Source organism: Myzus persicae, unplaced genomic scaffold (assembly GCF_001856785.1).
Source record: "Myzus persicae strain clone G006 unplaced genomic scaffold, MPER_G0061.0, whole genome shotgun sequence".
In the NCBI taxonomy this organism is placed as follows: domain Eukaryota; kingdom Metazoa; phylum Arthropoda; class Insecta; order Hemiptera; family Aphididae; genus Myzus; species Myzus persicae.
In genome coordinates, this window is record NW_019103757.1 from 85578 (window position 1) to 106971 (window position 21394).

Consider the following 21394-nt stretch of genomic DNA (forward strand, 5'->3'; position numbering starts at 1 on the left):
ACATAAATGTTTATACCAGCGTGGATTATCTAATTTCAGGCCACACAACGAGGGCTGCTACGGATGTAACAACCGCGCTTGTTCGAGTCGCCGCTATACCTACCACCGTATAACGTTGTTGTGCACTCAAGACGTGGCTTTTAGAGTACAGAGGCGAACCGCAATCAGAAGGGAGTTTATATAATATGGAAACCGTATATAGCAGGAAACGTTTATACGCCAAGCGGTCGGTAATTGAATTATTATGTTATCACGGGAAGAAAGGTGCACAATCGCGTTATGTGGTCAAACGCAACGTTGTTTGAATTCGCGATAGGTATACCTATAGTTGTGCTTGGGAAGATAAATATTGAGGTTTGTCAAAGCGTAGCCAAGAATATATAAAAGTCGTTGTGCGCGACCAATACTTGAAAAAGAGAAAAAACGACTTTGCTGACCTGTCTTAATGGTCTGCAGGAGGTATAGGTACCTATACTGCTTGTATAGAAAATTGCATCCATGAAAATGGATTTTTCAAATGGTCTTTTCAAAAGTAATAAAAATAAGGCATAAATGTATAATGGACATCTCTGAACCCTTTTATACACGTCCTATGCACAATAATATAGTAGTTTCGATAACAGTCGGTATAGGTACTAGCTGGTATAGGGTAGTAACAACGATAGTACGTAGTAAGTTCATAGGGCTACAATGCGGCACATAATACAGTATTATAATAGTTATAGCGGTATACTACATAATATTCTATAGTTACAAACAATATCCATTTATTTATTATTATTGTTAGAAGAAAAAATGATCGTTTAATAAATAGTTCCAAAATTGTTAATAATTTCTGTGATAATTTTTAAATGGGACTTTTAACCTTTTACTGATGATTTTTAATAACTACCACAATGAACTATTTGTAAGTGAATCTAGCCAATATAAATGTCAAATTATGACAAAATATATCATTGTATAATATTTGTATCGAATTATGTACTCAAATTTCAAAGTAGCCATAATTAAAGCATGATTTTTCTATAGACGATGTATTACATTATACTTACTTGCATTGCACAATATATGACTATTTTTAAATAAAAGAAAAATTATAATAATAAATAAAAATCGCAATTTACAATATTTATGTAAATCGAATTAAAATTTAATATTTAGGAATTGTTTTTATTAACACCTTTAGGACTTTAACTAGTTATTTATAACATAAAATAAGATGTTTTTTAATATTCCCTTGTGTTATTTAGCTGCATATAATAATTATATTTTATATTATCAAATAAAAAAATAGAAGGTATATTAAGTAAAGACAAAATAAGTAAGAATTACATTTTTCAAATTGTAAGCTTCAAATCCATATCCAATTATTTTTATATAAATATTGAAATACTTATTATACACTTACTATAACAATTCATGAAATCGATTAATCATTGACAATTAAAAAATAATTTTAATTACCGTAATTGATCCATAACTAATGCAAAAACGGATGCAAATAGATCGACTAAAATGTATATTTTTTTCTTAGTTATTATAGCCTAAAGGTATATAAAAATATTAATTATGGTAATTAATTAATATATTTATGATCATACTTATAATACTATGGATTAGATAATATAATAATATGGTTATACCTAACTTTAAAAGAAGTCTTGCTATGATGTGATGCTGCCCAAGTACCTAATCATAGTATAATTTCAATTTAATAAATTAACTGAGTATATAAAAAGGAATACAAATATACGAACAAATTAGTATAAATAGAAAAGAAAAATTAAAAACAATTATTATTCATTTAATTTCAATATTATTCTATACAAGATGTTATGAGTCACCGTATTAAATTTACTATATTGTGCTTGTGCTTCTTATGCTACACGCTCTTTGTTAGGTAGGTACGTAAATTCTAGTATCCCGTCATGGATAAAATATAATGCCACAATTTGTTTTGTTGTCAAACTTTCATGTTCTATAAGCATCATATATTATTAGCATTACCCTCTAAATGTGCAATACATACGTTTGTATGCATATTAAATGATATCACAATTTACTAAAGTCTAAAAGTTCAGCTAAAAGATCAAAATTTGAATCACATAAACTGTTGTATGTATTCCGCGGAATGAGATAGGATTTACAAAGTTGAAATAATTTATCTTTATACTTATAGGTATTATTATTATAATTAATGATTTTCATTATTAATTATTTACATTTTAAATAATTTTTTAAAATATGAAATTAAATGTGTTAATAATAATTCATAATTACTTCTAACGTCGAAAGGTTACTAAATGTTAAGTAAAAATCTAGGTAACACTTATATAAGCTTTAACCTTAAGTCTAAATCTATATAGAATTATTTCCAAAAGCATATAGAATAATCTTAATTAAAATTGTTAGCTAAATATTTTCTATTTTTATTGAGAACTATTTACTAGGTACGCCGGTACTGAAACAATTCAAAAACTAAAAGTTAAATATTTTAGTAAAACGTACAACTTAATGAAGAATATGCGAAGGAAATAATGTTTGAACATTGTATTTGAAAAATACTATACATATTATAAGGATTTAAAATTTAAATAATAACACCTAATTTTATTACATTTGTAGATATAATTAAGAAATAATCTCTGGATCAAGTACTACAAAATGTCCATGTTTCATAATCATATAAATATATAATTGGTGGAAAACGTACCATAAGAATAAAAAAAAATGAAGAAATGAAAGTATAAGCTCCAGTCCAGTTGTTACAAAAGTTTTATTTATTTCATACATTTTAAAACTATTTTTGAGTTTATTGTTTTAATAATTTATGTTTTGAATTAAAAATTATTTTGATCGTATATGGATAAATTAGAGTTAGTATTAAGTATTTAATTGAATATTGCTGCAAAACACGCTCTATCATTGCCTATTACGCAGGGCCTTGTCATTATAAAATATAAACTATAGTTATATACATATATATAGAGAGAGAGATAGATATAGATAACTACAGCATTCAGTGATGAAAATGTAATTGTAATTTTACTGATTTTATTACTTGGTAATACAAATATTACACACTCATCAATATAATATGTATTGACATCATAATGACAATGATAAATATTGAAGTATGAAATAAAAACAGCTTCTAAAATGTTAGGTAAAAATAAAAAATGAAATAATAAGAAACACATTTTTTAATATTGAGTTGAACATTATATTACAGCTTTGAATTTTAAAAAAAAGAAATGTTTACCTAAATAAATATCATACACACAGACATAAATAAAAATAATATTTTATATTCTACTATAAAAGTACTTATATCATATATGTACTATGTACCTTGTACCTATGTCCTATAATAATATATTAACTGATTCTATTGGTTATAATATGTAACTAAACAGCCAATAATGCCTTACCATAGTTTCTTAAAAAATAAACTAAAATGTATTCCCACATAAAGTGTAACCATGATGAATAGTATAATATGGCTTATAAGCCAAAATATTGATTTCTAATTATTTATCATACATCACATGCGATATACATAACACACTAAGCTAATAATTATAATACATTTGGAATTTAGATTGAACACTGTCCTAAATTTGTTACAATTGTTTTGTTTAAATTGATGGAGCGGCGCAATTATGAGTATATATATGAACTATAATATGATTCCAGCTTACAATTATTAATCGCTATTACTTATGGTAAAACGTCGACAGTCTACAATCAGAGATCGTAAATTTGAGTTGTTATTTTTTTGATTTGTTTTAAGAAAAACAATTTTTATAATGAATAAGTTGGCAGACTATCAACTAATTTGAGTTTAGCATCAAAAATTCATTTTTATATTCCAAACACACCTATTACATTTTTTTAAATTTAGATAATATATAATTATGAAATATAAAATATAATACAACAGCATATTTCAATAACAGTTTTAAATGTTTTAATTGAATCCTAGATTGTCCAAAACAAACTTAGCATTAGCGACGGAAAAACGAATAGTAAAAGTAATCAGAAAGGAAATGTATACAAATAATATTAATCTCACATGACGTGATGAGATAAGAATAAAAGGAGGACATACCTACTATCATAATACTAGTCAGCACACTGTTTGTTTTCTCCCACGCGCAATATAGACAAGACGTATTCACCCAAAATTATTTTTTTTATGTTCTTGAGTAATCTTAGAATAAAATCAAATATTAATAAAATGTATAATAGAGAATAATATATCAATTTTTCTAAGTATTCTCTCAAAATAATTTAATATAGGTATCTATTTAAATGTACAGAGTTTTTACTTTTAAAGTCAAATAGTAATAAAATATAAAACCAATATAGTGGTCAATCCCTTAAAAATATTACTCTCTATAATTTTTTTAATAGTCGATTTTACTAGATCATTAAAAGTTCTTAAAAAATGATTTTACATGAATACATACCAATGTTAAGCAAGGGTGAGAGGAGAATTCAAATAGTGAGCTGATATCTTACATACATTAATATACTCATAATACTCGACGAAAACGATTTTATTATTTTGATGTAATTTTAAAACAAATATTTTTTTTTTGACTCTTTTTGAGCTATTTATATAATATTAATAATCTTTATTTATTTAACAGAATTGATGTTTACAAAAACTGAATTAATTTTTTGTTATTACACTAACTGCTTTGGTACGGATAAAATCCTCGTTTTAAAAGACAAGTCTCTCTCTCTCAAAAAAAAAATTTGAATAAGGAGAAGAAGAATATAACAGAAATAATAAAAAATGAAATTGATAATAGTAGTATCTAATAATTATATACTGGTATATTTGATATTTATAAATGGTATGTACTATGTACCTATATTATTATATTGTATTTACACAATGACATTTTCAAAACGTTTAGATTGATATTGTGAGCTATTATTCATACTAAGGTAAGTCGGTATGGCCACAAAAGTTACTAATAATAAAATAATGTAAATATATATCTACTATTATAATAATTAAATACTAATAAGTAATAATGTAATGAACAAAAATCAATTCAATATAGTATCTACCTTGTTACTAATAGTATTGTAGTAATTTAAATGTATAGGACCTATACTAAAGGTAATAACTAATAAAATATTCTTAGAAATTTAGGCTAACAGATCGTCACCACTTAGAATCGTTTTTTTATCGTGTACAAATGTACAATGATTTAACATTGAATTCAATTTTAAGACATCCATTACAGTGACGCACTCAATGAAAACGAACACAATATGACCCCTACTATACAGCTAAACGACTTAATATACTATTAATTATTAGAATTTGAGACTTTACGTTTATAGTATAGGTATGGATGGGAAATTTTAAATACTTAGGTAGGTACTGAACAGAGCAAGAGAACTCAATATCGGTCGCCGGTTGGTTTTTATAATAATAATGATGTGATTTTTTTTATAAAATTATTTCGGAAAACATTTTTTGAGTTAGTACAAAATCTCTTAAATATTCCACTCTAGATTTTCCATAAATTAAAAAAAGAAAATATTATTTTGCTTGGGGCATTTAAAACATAAAAATAACATTTCAGATTAAGAATAAAACAAAATCGTATTTATATTCCTATATATCATATTTTTATGGGTAGGCGGTACTTAATGAATATATTTAAATTTAAATATGCAGTGACTTAATTGTGTATACAACTATAAATAATATTTCATTTCATTATGGACGATAAGAGTATAATAAGTACCTATATTTAAATAACAAATATATTATCTGCAGTATATTAGGCACCTATTGTAATAATTTGTATCATATGTACCTACCAACATTAGTCACCACTCACCAGTCACCAATATAATATGAATAAATGTATGATGAATTTACATATCATGTTTATCAACAATGTTTGTGTTCAGTTTGATATTATTAGAAATAATATTATCCCAATATTCATAAGCAAATTACTATCGAATAAAATTTGTATACCTTCAGTACTGCTTAGTACTTTGTAAATAGTAGTTACATAATTAACCATCATAATTATTTATCATTACATGCAATACATTTATAAACATACATAGGTAGCAAAAAAATTGAGAAAATCTTTTTAATTTGATTAATAAGAATACAATTTCTTAGAAATTATTGTATCTTTTGAAAATATAACATAATGATTGTTTATATTTTATATTTTTTCCACAGTCCACAGTAGGAATATTTAATTTAATTCTATTCATGACTAGTTATTTTAAAATCATATGTCATTCAGAAATTAATCTGTATGATTCTTTACAAATTATTCATTGAAACGTTCGAACCTTAACTACTTACAAATTACAATGTACAGGAACAATTAAATTATTCATAATTCACTTTCAAACGTTGTAGACCTAGTTACCTACCCATATATTCGTTCAACTGAAACAAAAACTTTAGAAGTAAAATGTTCTGAAATGTTCTAATAGATTCAATACCATCCATTTTTTATGCACACTAATGCACTATAATATATAATAATTACAAAGAGTTTTAAAATATTGTTATAATTTTTATTGCAATTTTTAATTGTATACATAATATTTACACACATATTCGTATATTTTTTAGTAACTCATAACTGAATAAATAGTGCATCACATTTCACGTTTTATTTTACACTTAATTCGAGAGTAAATGAAAGTATAATACGTTTTTCAAAACAATAGAAAACAAAGCAATAACAATACTTTATTTTTCCAGCAAACAATAAATGACAAAATAAAATGTTAAATAGATTGTAATAATTGTATTGGATCACTCCAAAACCAATGGCTGTTCTTGAGAAATAATAAAGAGTGACATAATATTATTATGGACATTTTTATAGGACAACTTTATTGATTGATGGGTGGCTAAAAATGTATTTTCAAATAAATTGTTGGTACTTACTAAATATTATTTAGGTATACAATATATTATTAAACTTGTTTTTCCATCCACTTTCACATATTTTCTAATTTCTAATACCCACAGCATCTGACAGTTTTCTATTTTTAATTGAAACGTTGAAAAGTTTTCTTAAAATTATTAAATGTGTTTATATTTAATTGTGTAAATTAAAACAACTGTCCAAAAACCGGAAGTATTACTTTATTTAAGATTGATCTTGTATATATTATTATAGATACATATTTTGAAAATCCATCTTTAACTTTTTATGAACGATTTAAATTTAAATTACGTAATCATGCACAATAAAATGTTTACATTTTACAGTGATATCTACCACATAAATACCATATCCAGAATCACAAATTAAAATAATATTATTATTATTATTAAAAATATCTGTAAATAGTTCATTGTTGAATTATTTTATTAGGTGATTTTAAATATTACCAAATGCTCAAAATTTTAAAGGCAAAAAACAAATAAGTAAATAATTAAATAGAGTCCCTTTTTTGAATAAATTAATTTATTATTACATTAATATTGTTAATATTTTTAATTATATGCCAGTAATGAATTATAAAATGATTAACAACTGTGAATTAATATGGGAAAAAATGATTCTCTAAAAACTACTAAAATTTAATAAATTATTTCAGTGTTGTTTTAAACAATAACATATATTACATTATGCACTAGATACCAACGCACTGTAGTCCATACTTATACTTCTCAACTATTTTTTAGGAAGACACCCCGATTATTAGATCTAAAAGAGTGGGGACAACCTTAAAACAATTAATGGATTTTTGAAAAAATAACAATTCTAAACCTATACCGATGTAAATTTAGAATGCGACTATATTATCTCCATAGTTGCTTTCTTTATCTGTGGTTTTTACCATCACGTCATAATGCCATACTAGTGTCAAATACTTATATTTTCAACACGTACAATATAAATAAACATTTTTTTGAGTGACATACCTGTTGAGAACCACTGATCCATAATGTATTACAAGAATTAGATTCAAGAACATATCTATGACATAACGAGATCGTAAGATGTCAACTATGACGAATTAAATAGTTTTTTTTTTCAAATGAATCTTTTGTTTATTGAAGAGGAACATAAAGATGACCATAAAATAATTATTTTCGTTGACCTCTCTGAATCAAAACACAATGCTTTACTAAAATAATATGTATGAAAAAACATAGATCATTGCACTTTGGCTGACATTGATATAAATACCTATATGAACATTCCAAAAATAAAAACAAAATATCCAGAAGATGTTTGTTTTAGTATTTTACTTATAGATCATGAATATTCCAATATCGCATGTTCAAATATGTTTTCTCATTAAACTTTAAGCTCAGACAAAAATAAAATGGGTTTACCGTAAATCGTTATAGCTACGATTTGTTTTTATAGGAATAATGTAATACCCTTTTTCAGAACAATTTGCTTAGCTATTTTCCGGTCCTATTTTGCAAAACGATGTTGGACGACAGCTGTTAAAATACTGAACTCAGACAATATCCTATCCAGTATTTTCTGTCTTTCGCTCAAAAGAGTAACATTTATTTTTATTCAAACCAATATTACATCTTTGAACGATGTGACCATTCACAGTAATTATGTCCATTGCTAGTATACTTAGGTAGGTACTAGAAATTTACAATATTAATAAAATACCTATACAGCGTACTCATGGTGGTATATCTTAAGATTAATTATTTTTGTTAATAAAATAAATATTCTTATAGTTAAGAATTAATTATTTATAGCTAATATACTGTTATTATGACGAATAAGTTTTTTTTGTGAAACACTTAGGTACACACTGTCCTACCTAAAGGTGTTTCTAAAAAAAAAACGTTGTAGCCTTGTATCCATATCATTTTATTTTGTTGACGTATATTATATGTCAACGTCCCAATGTCATAATATAATATATATAATATCTTAATATATCTTAATAAATTACATACAAATCGCATATTTAGGAAAGAAATTAATAATATTAATTAATCATAAAAGTATACTTGTAAATAGTAAATTTAAACGGAATAGCGAAACCTATAAGAAAAACTAGGATTGTACCTACGAACTACCTATATAAGGTATCACGTCCAATTAAATTTATAATCAATATTTTAAATTTTCTTACTTTTTTCAATTATTTGAGGTACTTATTCTTTTTCCTGGTATGCAATTATGTTTTAATTTTAAACAAATTACAAATCATTTTTAAACAGACATTAATTAAAAAGAAAACTGACGCGTCCGCTGCGACGCAGCCGGTCGCGGTTCGATCCTCGGCTACCGGGCGGCATTTTTCTCCGGACAAGTCGCGGGTGCCCCATTCGAAATTCTGCCAAAAACAAACACACACGTGTTCCCCCCCACCGTTCCAAAAAATATACAATACAAACTACAATACAAATCCTACTACAGCTAATGGCCTCAGTTGCCGAAGCTTAAGTTCAATAAAAAAAAAAAAAAAAATATGTTCTTTAACATTATTTTTTTTTCCATAGCTTTAAAATGTTATGAATTCCACAGACATTGCATGGTTCACGATAAAAGTCAGTAGGTATAGGTTGGAAATAAACTAAAAGACAATTTAGAATAATATTTATTACGGTTTTTGTTTTTATTATTGGCTCTTTACGCCTACCCAATTCCATAATTTGGTATTTAGTAAGTAATAGGGTAAGTACATCATAATAATTACGACAGACACACCAGAAAAGTCAAATACTTTATTAATACCTAGTCAAACTGAAAACAGGAAAGAATAATTGTTAGAAATTAATTTATTTGTATATACGAATTTTAATCAGCTATACAATTCGTTTGCGAGTATGATCATCGTAGGGTACAAGTAGCTGTTATCGAATAAACAGTGTTAATAATAATAGTTATTTTCTTTTTTCTATGATTTTCTATGAGATTATAACTCCCAGTCCTTGTTGTGTCTCATCCATACAAAATATGATCTATAGTAAGACCTCACAAGACCATTTTATTATAATATAGATGTGATACGGCCAATGGGGCATAATCAATTTACAGTATAAAATTGGTAGAATGGTAAGTTTATAGTCAAATAAAAAAAGTTATTCAATTAATTAATTCATAATATTTTAAAATTAGCAATAATTACATATTATATTATATACAAGACATACAAAAATATTATTGCGTATGATACAATATTGCAAATTATTATAATTGATGAACAAAATAAACCACACATGTAAATTCTGTAAAAATAATAATTCGTCTTAAGGGGACGTCACACCCGCATGTGTTGTCTCCGTCTTACAAATGTACAACATAGCAAAAACTGTTTTGCGAGGGACAACTTTTAACACTTTCTGTGTTAGTAGTAGTAGCTCCAACATTTCTGAACATATAGAGCATACAATTATCTATGCAACAGCGTGCCTATATTTTAGATAACATAAACACGATAAAAGTTATTTGCTTCTAAATATTTTATTTTTTTGTTTTTTTCATTTGCTTATAAAAAATGATTGGATAGTGTAATTTAAAAAAATAATAAAATTCTTCTTTAAGTGTTGTGAAAATGTGGTAGTTCTACAACAAAATATGGTGCGAGAAAAGTTGTCCTGCGCAAAATAGGTAGTTTTTGCTATGTTGTACAATGTACATTTGTAAGACGGAGACAACACATGCGGGTGTGACATCATCTTAACATTCCTGAAAAATTATTACACATTTACAAAAATTGTATATTTCTTTTGAAGCTATAGTTGCTCCAACAGATTGAGTTCAGTTATCTCGGCAAGCTTCTTTAAATTTCCCATTGTTCTGTTTTGGCAGTAAGGGTAAACAAACATGTCAAATTTAAAAATCGATATGAATTTATTCGAGCAATTCATGTTTTTTTTTTTAAATTGTCTACACATTTCCACATTTTCCATTTTTTCGTTTTATTCAAAACGATATAAAAAAAACTGTCATGCACGAGCATAATATCTCTACAGACTCTTTCAATTTTTATAAAATCTAAAAATAATTTTTTTACAACTATACAATATAACACTAGACTGCACTCAGCCAATCACAGTCAATTGAAATGTACATGAGAAAAACATTTTTGGATTTCAAATAAACGATGTGAGATAATTTCGATTGTCGCAATACAATTCGGCTACCATTATGTCATACGACCAACAGTCGACGTACAACCCTAATTCAACCCCACTTCTACCTGTGCGATTGCGGGCTCGTGCCATAATTATATTTTTCTATCCGAACCAGTTTGCGAAGGTTGGACGACGTGCAAACACGTCGTAACATAAAAGAACCCCTTCGACACGTGTCGTGTCGCCATCGGTTCTTCAAGGGTGAACAAACCCGAGGGGATTTTCCTATTATTATTATTTTTTTTTTATCCAAACATAATAGGTAGTATATTATTATGGCGTTAATACGTATACCGTGTAACTCTAATCTACAGAAACGATCGTTGCAGTGAAAAGGCGCTCAGCTATTATAATATTTTGTCGAAAAACGAATTTCTAGAAAAAAAAATACCACCTGATAATTTATAGTAGTATGTAAGTCATATTATTGCTATGTAGTATTATGAGAATAATTATAATTTACAATTCAGTCACCCGCAGCAAGTTGTGGCAGTGTGTTGTATACAGATTTTTGTTGCAGGTATTCAGCGATATACACGCTTATCAGTTTTACGTTTTAATTTTCGACCATAATAAATAATAATGTCCCGAAAAAAATGCAATTATATTTTATTTATTTCGCAGTTAATAATACGTAGTAGGTACCTCCTAACAGCCGGGATATGTCATTAAAATAATTATTCCGGTCATAATGCGCGTTATACCTAAAAATAAAAATAGTTTCGGCAGACGAAGTGGCCGAGTGGACAACGCGTCGGTTGCAATGCTCACCGTCGCCGGTTCGAACCTCGGTCACGGGCGGCACTTCTCTCCGGGCAGTCACGGAGTCTGGAGAGAAAATACACACTTGTTCCATAACCCTACAGTCCCAAAACCCCACAGTACCACAACCCACAGCCAATGGCCGCCCCCGTTGCCAAAGCTTAAAAAAAAAAAAATAGTTTCGAACAATATGATAAGAATAGTAATAGTAGGTAACTCTATTAGTAAGCGTTAGTAGCCAGTTGGTACTTGCTACTTAGATACTAGCTAGTTTAGAGTATTAGGAACTGCAGGATACTTTAACGACTCTGCTACGACTAATAAAACTGTATGTCTGTATGGATGAGTTGTTGTTCATTTTTAATTTGATGAGGAAAATGTCATTAAACGGATTATTGTTTTTTTTTTGCATTTAATGACTATTTATAAATATATAATAGTATGTATATAATTCTGTTTATAGACTCGTGTTCCTCGACGTTGTACCAAATAGTTCAAATTTCGATGTGAGGGGATAATATAATCAAATTCCATTATCCCGGGCTTAAACTACTTGAAATTGGTTAATTCTCATGAAATATATGGACCTATCATAGACCATAGTATATAGTTATGTTATACTACAGTAATATTTACGCCATAGGTCCAGTCATACTTGTATAGTAAGTTCATATTTTCCTAAAACAAATTTTCTATTAAAATATTTAAAATGCATTTCAGATTAATATACATGGTTGACGTGGTTTTAAATTGAAGTCTAGAGTTTTAGCTAAATTATAATGAATCGCACACATATTTTAGTCGTTAAAGGTATAGGGTCTTACAAGTCTGCGCATCTATAAGTGCAAAATCAGTTTTCACTCCGTTTTAGATCGACTAAGTTGTTCGTTGTCTAAATATATTCTACTCAATTTATTAACCGAAATAATAAAATTATTATTTTATAGAACTATTTACATGAGTATACGCATAAGCATAATATCATGAGAGATGATTTAAAATTTTGAACGTACAGCCCCATAATATGTGTAAAGTATAATATTTCTTATTTTCTCTTAGAAAACAAAATACACTTTTTACCATACTATTCGACGTGTTTTATTTAGAGCAACAGCCAACAAGCAACTACTTAGGTGATTTATCAGTGTACAAAATCCACAGACATATTTTAAGCTCTCTTTTGTGCCGATGGTTCCGAAGAGACTGATGGTGGTCTTCTGAATACAAAATAATGTATAATGCTATCATCCTACGACACATTTTCAGAATTCTATTACTTTTTCCGGTACACCTAAATTTAGTTTCCAAAGTTTATTTTTAAATTTTTCTTTTGTTTTTGTTTTTATTGCTAAAAAGTTTGAATCGTTTTTAGAATAAAACTGTTATTTTATCAAAACAACTTAAATTTATACATTGTATTATAAAACTTTATTGATAACTGAAATGTTTTTATAATGAATATGTAGGTTTTTTATTTTATTTGTCATAGGTAGGTTTTCAAAAGTAGGTAATAATAATATTATATTGGTAGATAATAATAATGAATATGAGTTATATTATAGAAATCTGAAATAGTGATTAATAAACGTATTTTTACATTTTTTTTTTTTACCATGCGAAAATATAAGCTACAATTACAAAAAAGCTAGACTTGTTATTTAGTTGGTAGTGTTTTGAGTAATATGTTTTATATGCACGTAGAGTTAATTAAAAGTGTATAGTATCCTAAAGGTGTTATTATTATATATTATTAACAATTGATTGGAGGTAGCTTTAAAAGGATGTCGCCTCACTGGTAGTTTTCTCCATCTGGCCCACATACAACATATTATACAAAACGCATTCACGCAGAATCATATTTTTTATGTTTTAAATAATCTTAGAGGAAAATCATACATGACAAAAGTCAAAATTGCTAGAGAATAATATTTTTGAGGGAATCACATACCGATTTACCTAAATATTCTCTCAAACAATTTAAACATCGTTTAAACTAACAATTTTTTTTTTTTGGAGAGTCCTATACAAAGCCAAATTATAATGCAATATTAAACCGATATGTCGGATGCTGGCTTCATTATTTAATATCTATGTTCTTTAATTACTTTAAATGTACATTTTTATAATAAATAATAATAAAAAAAAAATAATAATAATTTTAACGTAATTGTTGAGCTATATTAGTTGTTACTTAAAGCTATAATAAAAAAAGCTATGTCATACCCTCAAAAATATTATCCTCTATAATTTTGTTAATATGTGATTTTATTGTAAGGTAGCTAAAAAATAATAAAAATGATTTTATGTGTAAGCTTTTTATCTATGTTATAACTGTTATAAGTGAGTCTGAGAGAGAAAACAAATATTGCTCTGACATCCTCTGAAGTGGATGTGAAGTAGGTACCTCGTTCCGTACGAACCAAGAATAATTTGAAATTGTTATTATCTAGTGAACTTCATAAGGTCTATTTACATTTTAATTTTAAAACAAGTAATAAGTATTTAAAAATTGTAAATTGTTTGTGAATTTTAAAATACTCATAACTTGTTTTAAAATTAAAATATAAAAATAAAACCTGTAAGATTCACTAGATGATAATCTTACTTCTAAATTTGATAATAAGTAGATTCTATAATACTAATCATAACAGAAATAAATCGATCATTCAGAACGCATAATTTGTCCTGTTATACTTGTTTGTAGGGTGGAGACAATGCATGCGAGGTGGTGTCCTCTTAAATCTTAAACGCATACTAAAAACAATGAATGTGTTTTTTGGGTTTGAATTATACCGATGACATCGAAAAATAATTATTGCCGGCCAAAAAAATAAGTCGTACACCTGAGATCACTGATTTGTAAGTAAAAACTCCGAGTGCCTACAAAATAACAAAAAATGACTACGACCATTTTAAGTTTGCAGTGACTAATAAGTTTGGACAAATCTTCGTTCTGAGAATCTGCTTCGGCAAATAGAATGTTGGCGAAATGTTCAAATGATGACCACATGGACCCTCTCGGAGGCCACCAAACTATCAAAGGCTATAGAAAACCGATCGAGTGCCGCCAAAATGACCATTGACATCTTTTAAATGAGATCTCCCACGCGAATGGAAAACCAGATAAACCTATTATAGAAACTTTTTTTGTTTATTACAATCTTAGATTTAGTTCGAAAACATCAATGAATAAAACAATAAAATACCATAGTATCGGTTCAGGGTTCGATCGTAAAATAATATCATTCAGCCGTTCCGAAAGCGGTTCGCCTTCTCTTCTTATTATTACTCTCGATGCTCATCAGTCCGAATGACCTTTTCGACAAAAAGTAATCCCATCCCCGCCATTCAACAAAAGCAAAGTGTACGCCAATATGTCAATTTGTTAGTTTTTACATCGATTTCAAAATAAAAATTGTAATAATAAAATCAAAACATTGCACTGATAATGTCCCCTTAACAAATGGTAAATACAATAGCACGACACCAAAACACTTTGAGCAGTGTTCAATAAATTAATATTTAGTTATTACTTATTACTAATGCATCTAGTTATAATAAGTCACTATACAGAATATATATATATTATTGTATTTGTATATGTATATCAGAATTGTGTTCAGTATAATTAATTTTGTTATATTATTATCGTACATATTTTCTATATATGTATAATGTATATGCCATAGACAATTTCAGTTAAATTGTTGTGTTCCTGTTTTATAGTTATTACTTCACAAAGTACCTACCATAAAATACTTTATCTTTATGTATAAAATAAGATAATTATCTTTTTTATTAATATAATATAATGTTATGTATATTGTATTTATAATTATTTCTACGAATTAAGAGATTAAATTTTAACTTAATATGACTATCAACTTGATAAAGATATTATATGGTAATATAAGAAAATATTTTAGCGTCCGTGAACATAAAATAACAACTCACATAATATTATGTTTTTTTTATTACTTGATTTCAAGCTGAAACAGCAAAAATTATTGGCACTTATCAGTAAGTCGCTTATACCGGTACAATGCAATGTACATATTGTATACTAATTATTTAAATGTATTTTTGTTTAAATTCTTTTTTTCTTTTTTTTTAGCTATAAATTCTAAGCAAAATAGAGTAATTATTAGTAATATAATATAAAATGCCAATAAAATATGTTTTAAATTAGTATCTGATGCTGCAGACACCGTTTCTGCGCAGAATATTTTTTTGTACCTAAGATTTATAATTTATATGATTGAATTCAAATTTAACACATCCATTACTGTGACCTATCACTCATTATGAAGTATACTCTAAATCTATAAATAAGTAATATACTAATATACACTGGAGCGATTTCTCCGAGTTAATGTTATTTTTATATCTTTTTTTTTTTTTTGAGAATAAGACTGGGTCATTACTCATTAGCTTGGGCTTTTTTTTAATCATTATTATTGAATAGCTAATAATACAACTTTGATAGCAAAACAAAATTATTATAGTATGTGTAATAATATATGGAAAACAATTTAAAATTGTGTTAAATCATAATGAAAGCAGCTTCCAAAATAACAAACTGCTGGTACTAAAATTAAATTGTTTGTACTTAAATTATATTATATCTGTACTGCCATTTCGAATATAGACTAAAAACCGTTAGTAGGTACTGTCTGGAGCTCTTCTGTCACAACTGTATTGCAAGACGTATTTTCATCGCCACGACGAACAAATCACACTTTAATAAACGACATGTCTGTGACTTACATACATAGCTGTCAATAAATTAATTAATGACTTATGACAACTGGAGTTTTGCAAGGCTTACGCAGTCGATATGTTTACACATTTATCCAATTATATATAATTATATAAGATCCACGACTCAATAAAAAAAAAACGTAATAACTTTACTCACCCGTCTACATCACTTATATTGTGCTATATGCATATATATGCGATGAAAATGATAATTTCGTTTGTCACATTTTCTCAGACAATAACCGAATAACCATCGTCTGCTGTCATCTGCACATTCCAATAATATGTTATGATCGACGAAGAGATGTCGCCCATGGGCCATGACTTTCTGTTCAAGCTAATCGTTCATGACGTGACGTCATTGTATACGTAGAAAATATTGAACCACAACATATTTACTTGTTGTTCTTTTGTAGGATTATAATTTGTTGTTTGCGGCTTGGTGAGGCGCGGTCGTAAGTTCAATCTTCGGAAACGCCCCGAGTGTAAGAACCGACCACCGTTGCTCGCTCCCGGATGGGTGACCACTGACCACCCGCGGGTTTTTAGAAACATACCCTTGCCACACATACACTAAAACGTGTTACTACCCTACCAACATAACTAAAAAAAATGTAAGGAGATAAACAAAAAAAAACCCTACCGTACCACCCCATGCTCAATGGCCTGACTGCCGCCACTGGTTCCCTCTAAAAAAAATTGTTGTTTGTACTACCGTATATAAATATTAAAAAGTAGATTTAATATACAGCCCTGTCATACAGCTGTTATTATCCATCGAGTATTTCTTGTCATTGAATAAGTCTATATGCAATATGCCAATATAATATATGTAACGAGATCATCGAGAAGGAAAAACGATCTGATTGAAGGCCGAACTGATTCTGTCTATCTGCCTAAGCTTCTTAAGCATATTTCATAATATGCTTTTTAATGTTGCTATTTAAATTATTTATTTTACTATTCGTGTTACAATTTATGATAAGCTTATTTAATTTTTGACGAAAACATTACAATATTATTATATTATTATATTATTATTATTTAATTATTATAATAATGTATTATATTTGAAATTAATTGATGGATTTTTCACACAGTTTGAATGTACCTATGTACATTTTGTTCCTATGATACACATTAAGTGATTAAAAAACTTTAATGATGTTCATTATTATTTGTATTTTCATAGTTATTCAATAGACATCTTTTGATAATTATTTACTCAATAAACTAGTAATATTATTAAAAAATATTGAAACATAATATTATGTATATTTGTTATATAGTTCACTATTGATTGATCATCCTAATTTTTAACTTCAATAATTATTTATTCAGTTTTAAAATCAAATTTTAAGGAAAGTGTCAACATCTTAAAAAGTGAGATTATCGATCTCAAGTTAACCTTAAAACAATTCACAAATTGAAGTATATTTTCAGTTAAAAACTATCCAATAATAATTATACCAGACTGTAAAGCATGTTATGTAAAGACATGATATGCATGTCTTTAGAACCCATGTAAGTATCCTAAATAACTTATTAGTAATAAGTTATTACCTATTAATTAATAGAAAACGATAAATTATTAACAAACCATCTTAGTATAATACGGATAGTTTAATTAAATCTATATATCACCAATGGAAATCGGTATATAGATATAGCTTTTAAAAACAGTAATTTTTGTTCATTATTAAGTAGGTCTCGAACTAAGGACTAGAGAGGATGGTCTGTTGTACAATATGCTTCGCATGTTAGTACCTACTTTTTCATTGAGTAGGTCTTGGTGACGGTTATGTTATAAATTTGAAATCATAAAAAAAACCCTACAAATAAAAAAAAAAATATATGGTTTTGATAAAATTTGCGAAAAATTGAAAAAAGGCCTGCTTCCTAGCTATGTATTTTTGAGAAATACCTATAAGAAAAACTTAAGAAGATATTATATCAAAATATATTTAAAATGTTAAAATTCTCTTTAAATCGCGTTTTTAGAATACGATTTCTTCGCTTTAACATAGTTTATTAATAACCTCATCGCTCATGCAAATGCCAAAATACAGACTTAAAACAAATTTGAACAACGAGTGAAAATCTGGGTTTGAAATTGTTTATCGGGTTTTCCAGAAAACGGTTAAAATTTAACAGTATATTTTAATAATCATCGAATGGTTACCGAGTATATTGGCCAGTTTAGAAAGCGGATATCGGTAACAAAACCTTATTAAGTTGACACCAAAAGTCAATTAATAATTCCATTTCTGAAAATTGTTCATTTCGCAATGCCTGGTAACCAGGACAATGAGTGACAATATTACCTTTTAAGAATTAATCTTTTATTTTAATTTATCGAGACAACAAATTCGAAATTTAATTTTGAATTAAATATTTAAATACCACTTTTCCTACAAGTTATGGCATTCAAGATGTTGGTTTATTTCTTAGAAAAATATATTAATAAGTAGTGTTATAAAATATAGTCACAATATAAAATCGAAATACGTTGAAATTTATTACGCCATACCCAAACTTTTGTACTGAACGTATCTATTATCATATTTTATATGTTTATATCTAGTAGATATGTCTAGGAATTAGGATAGTATATAGAATACCAGTAGCATTCACCTAATATTCTCAGGTTGTAGAGGTTTAAATCTGAAATACAAAATATATTTTTTTTTATTTATATTGATATTAATTTGTATTCTTTAACATAATTATTTCAAAAATAAAATTATGTAAGAATTTAATAAGCAATAACTAATATTAATTAATGATTACAAAAAAATGCATTTTTATCATTTTAAAGGTTTGAACTCAATTTTGTATTTTGAATTTTAATATATTTTAAAGTTTTAACTTTTTATAAGGTTGGTGCATAAATATCTTATATCGATGTCTAAATGGTGAAAATACTTTAATATACCCTGTAGTTGTACAAAAACAGTCACACATGTAATTAATAATATAATATACGAGTACATATTTATATAATAACAAACTATAATATGATATACTTCTAAATAATATTATTAATTACATTTTTACATTTTACATGTTTTTTAAGACATTTTTCGAAAGCTAAAGTTTTGAGAAATATTTATGACGGAAAAGATGATTTACTAGAAGAGTATACAGATTACGAGTATGCAAATAATGAATATTTTGACAAAATATCAAATAATTTTCAAGTAAGCTTTGAATACTAATTTATCATAAAATAATTGAAACGTTGAATTGGAAAGTAAATTCCACCATTTATTAAACTAAGCTCTCAGTTAACGTATTTTAATGTGTGTTACTTAATTGAATATAAATAATATTAAATTGATAAGAAGTTCGTTGAGTTTGGTTTGATAAAAAATACATAAATTATAATCAAACTACCTTCTCAAAAATAAAAATAATATACATACATACAATTTACGCATAATTGATTAACCAACAGTAAATGAATATAACTTCTCGTTTAATTTTGTTATAACCCATATATATATATATATATATATATATATAATATAGAAGAACAGGCCTTTGTTATGTACCAATTTTCTGAGGACACTATTGAACTTTTTTCTTCCTTTAATCGACCTGTAAATATACTGCTCGCATAATCACTACTCACAAGTGTGTCTCATCGGAAATGTTGGGTGGGATGACTTTAATATAATAATATAATCGAACTTGTCCAGACTGACTCACCGACAGATCAACGTAGAGCCCAGATAATTATAGATTATTGATTTAAATTTTTATGGTGTCTCCGATGTGAATGTGCACTATAAGAAAGCTTTTAAGATGAACGACACAATTTTTTAAGTTTCGAACACCATTACACCGAAAATCAAACAACAAATAGAAAAAAGTTTAAATAATATAGAGTTGGCATTTTTTGCAGGAAACAAATCTTTGGCACCGGTAACGCCGCGTGAGACAGCTAGTATTATATAAAAATATATGTAAATTATAGATTCTGAAAGTTCAAAAGATTAACAACTGTAAATTGTATGGCATCTATCTATTACACAAGGAAGAAATGCAGTTAGATTATAGCAGTGGTGAAGTGTGCGAGGAAACTTTGTTCCACGGGACTAGTATAAGGAATGCGATGAGTATTGCACAAAAAAATATCGACTGGCGATTGACAAACCGCACTAGATTTGGAAAAGGTGCCTGTTTTTCACCGTGTCCATTTTATGCTAATAAATATGCTGGCGGGAAGGAAGGTAAATTAACTAGTCACATTTAGAACATTTAAAAGGTACTTTTGATTTATGCATACTTCAATCTTAGTATATGATTTTAGCATTTATTATCGCCAAAGTGCTAGTTAAAAAAACAGAAATAACAGGCGTTAACTATCATCTGGAAATACCTTCGACAAAAGATTGTGATACTACAGTTGGGAACGGAGGACAAGTATTCGTCAAATATGACGATAACACTTTTTACCCAGAATATATTGTTCATTATTCTTAAATTATAAATAAAAAATATTGATGTTTTTGATTTAAAAGCTATGCACACACAGACTGTTTTAGTTTGATTCATAAAACTAAAATTATAATAGTGAAATATTAGAATATTATGGATAATCGTGATATTAAAAGTTTTAAAGGCTTAAAAACTCAATCTCGTGGCACTATTATAGCTCTATGTACTGTAATAGGTTTACATATTAGACAGTTTTTAACTTTTTGTAGGTTTGGTACGCTTTTTCTT

At 27.2% G+C, this 21394-nt stretch overlaps 1 protein-coding gene across 1 annotated transcript; it reads left to right on the forward strand.

Moving 5' to 3' along the window:
• The first annotated feature begins 18161 nt into the window (after nt 1-18161).
• On the forward strand, nt 18162-21151 carry LOC111035213 (poly [ADP-ribose] polymerase 12-like). Its single transcript, XM_022316740.1, has 4 exons — nt 18162-18187; nt 19740-19863; nt 20643-20898; nt 20979-21151. The coding sequence occupies exons 1-4, from the start codon at nt 18162-18164 to the stop codon at nt 21149-21151; spliced, it is 579 nt and encodes a 192-aa protein (XP_022172432.1).
• Nucleotides 21152-21394: the final 243 nt, after the last annotated feature.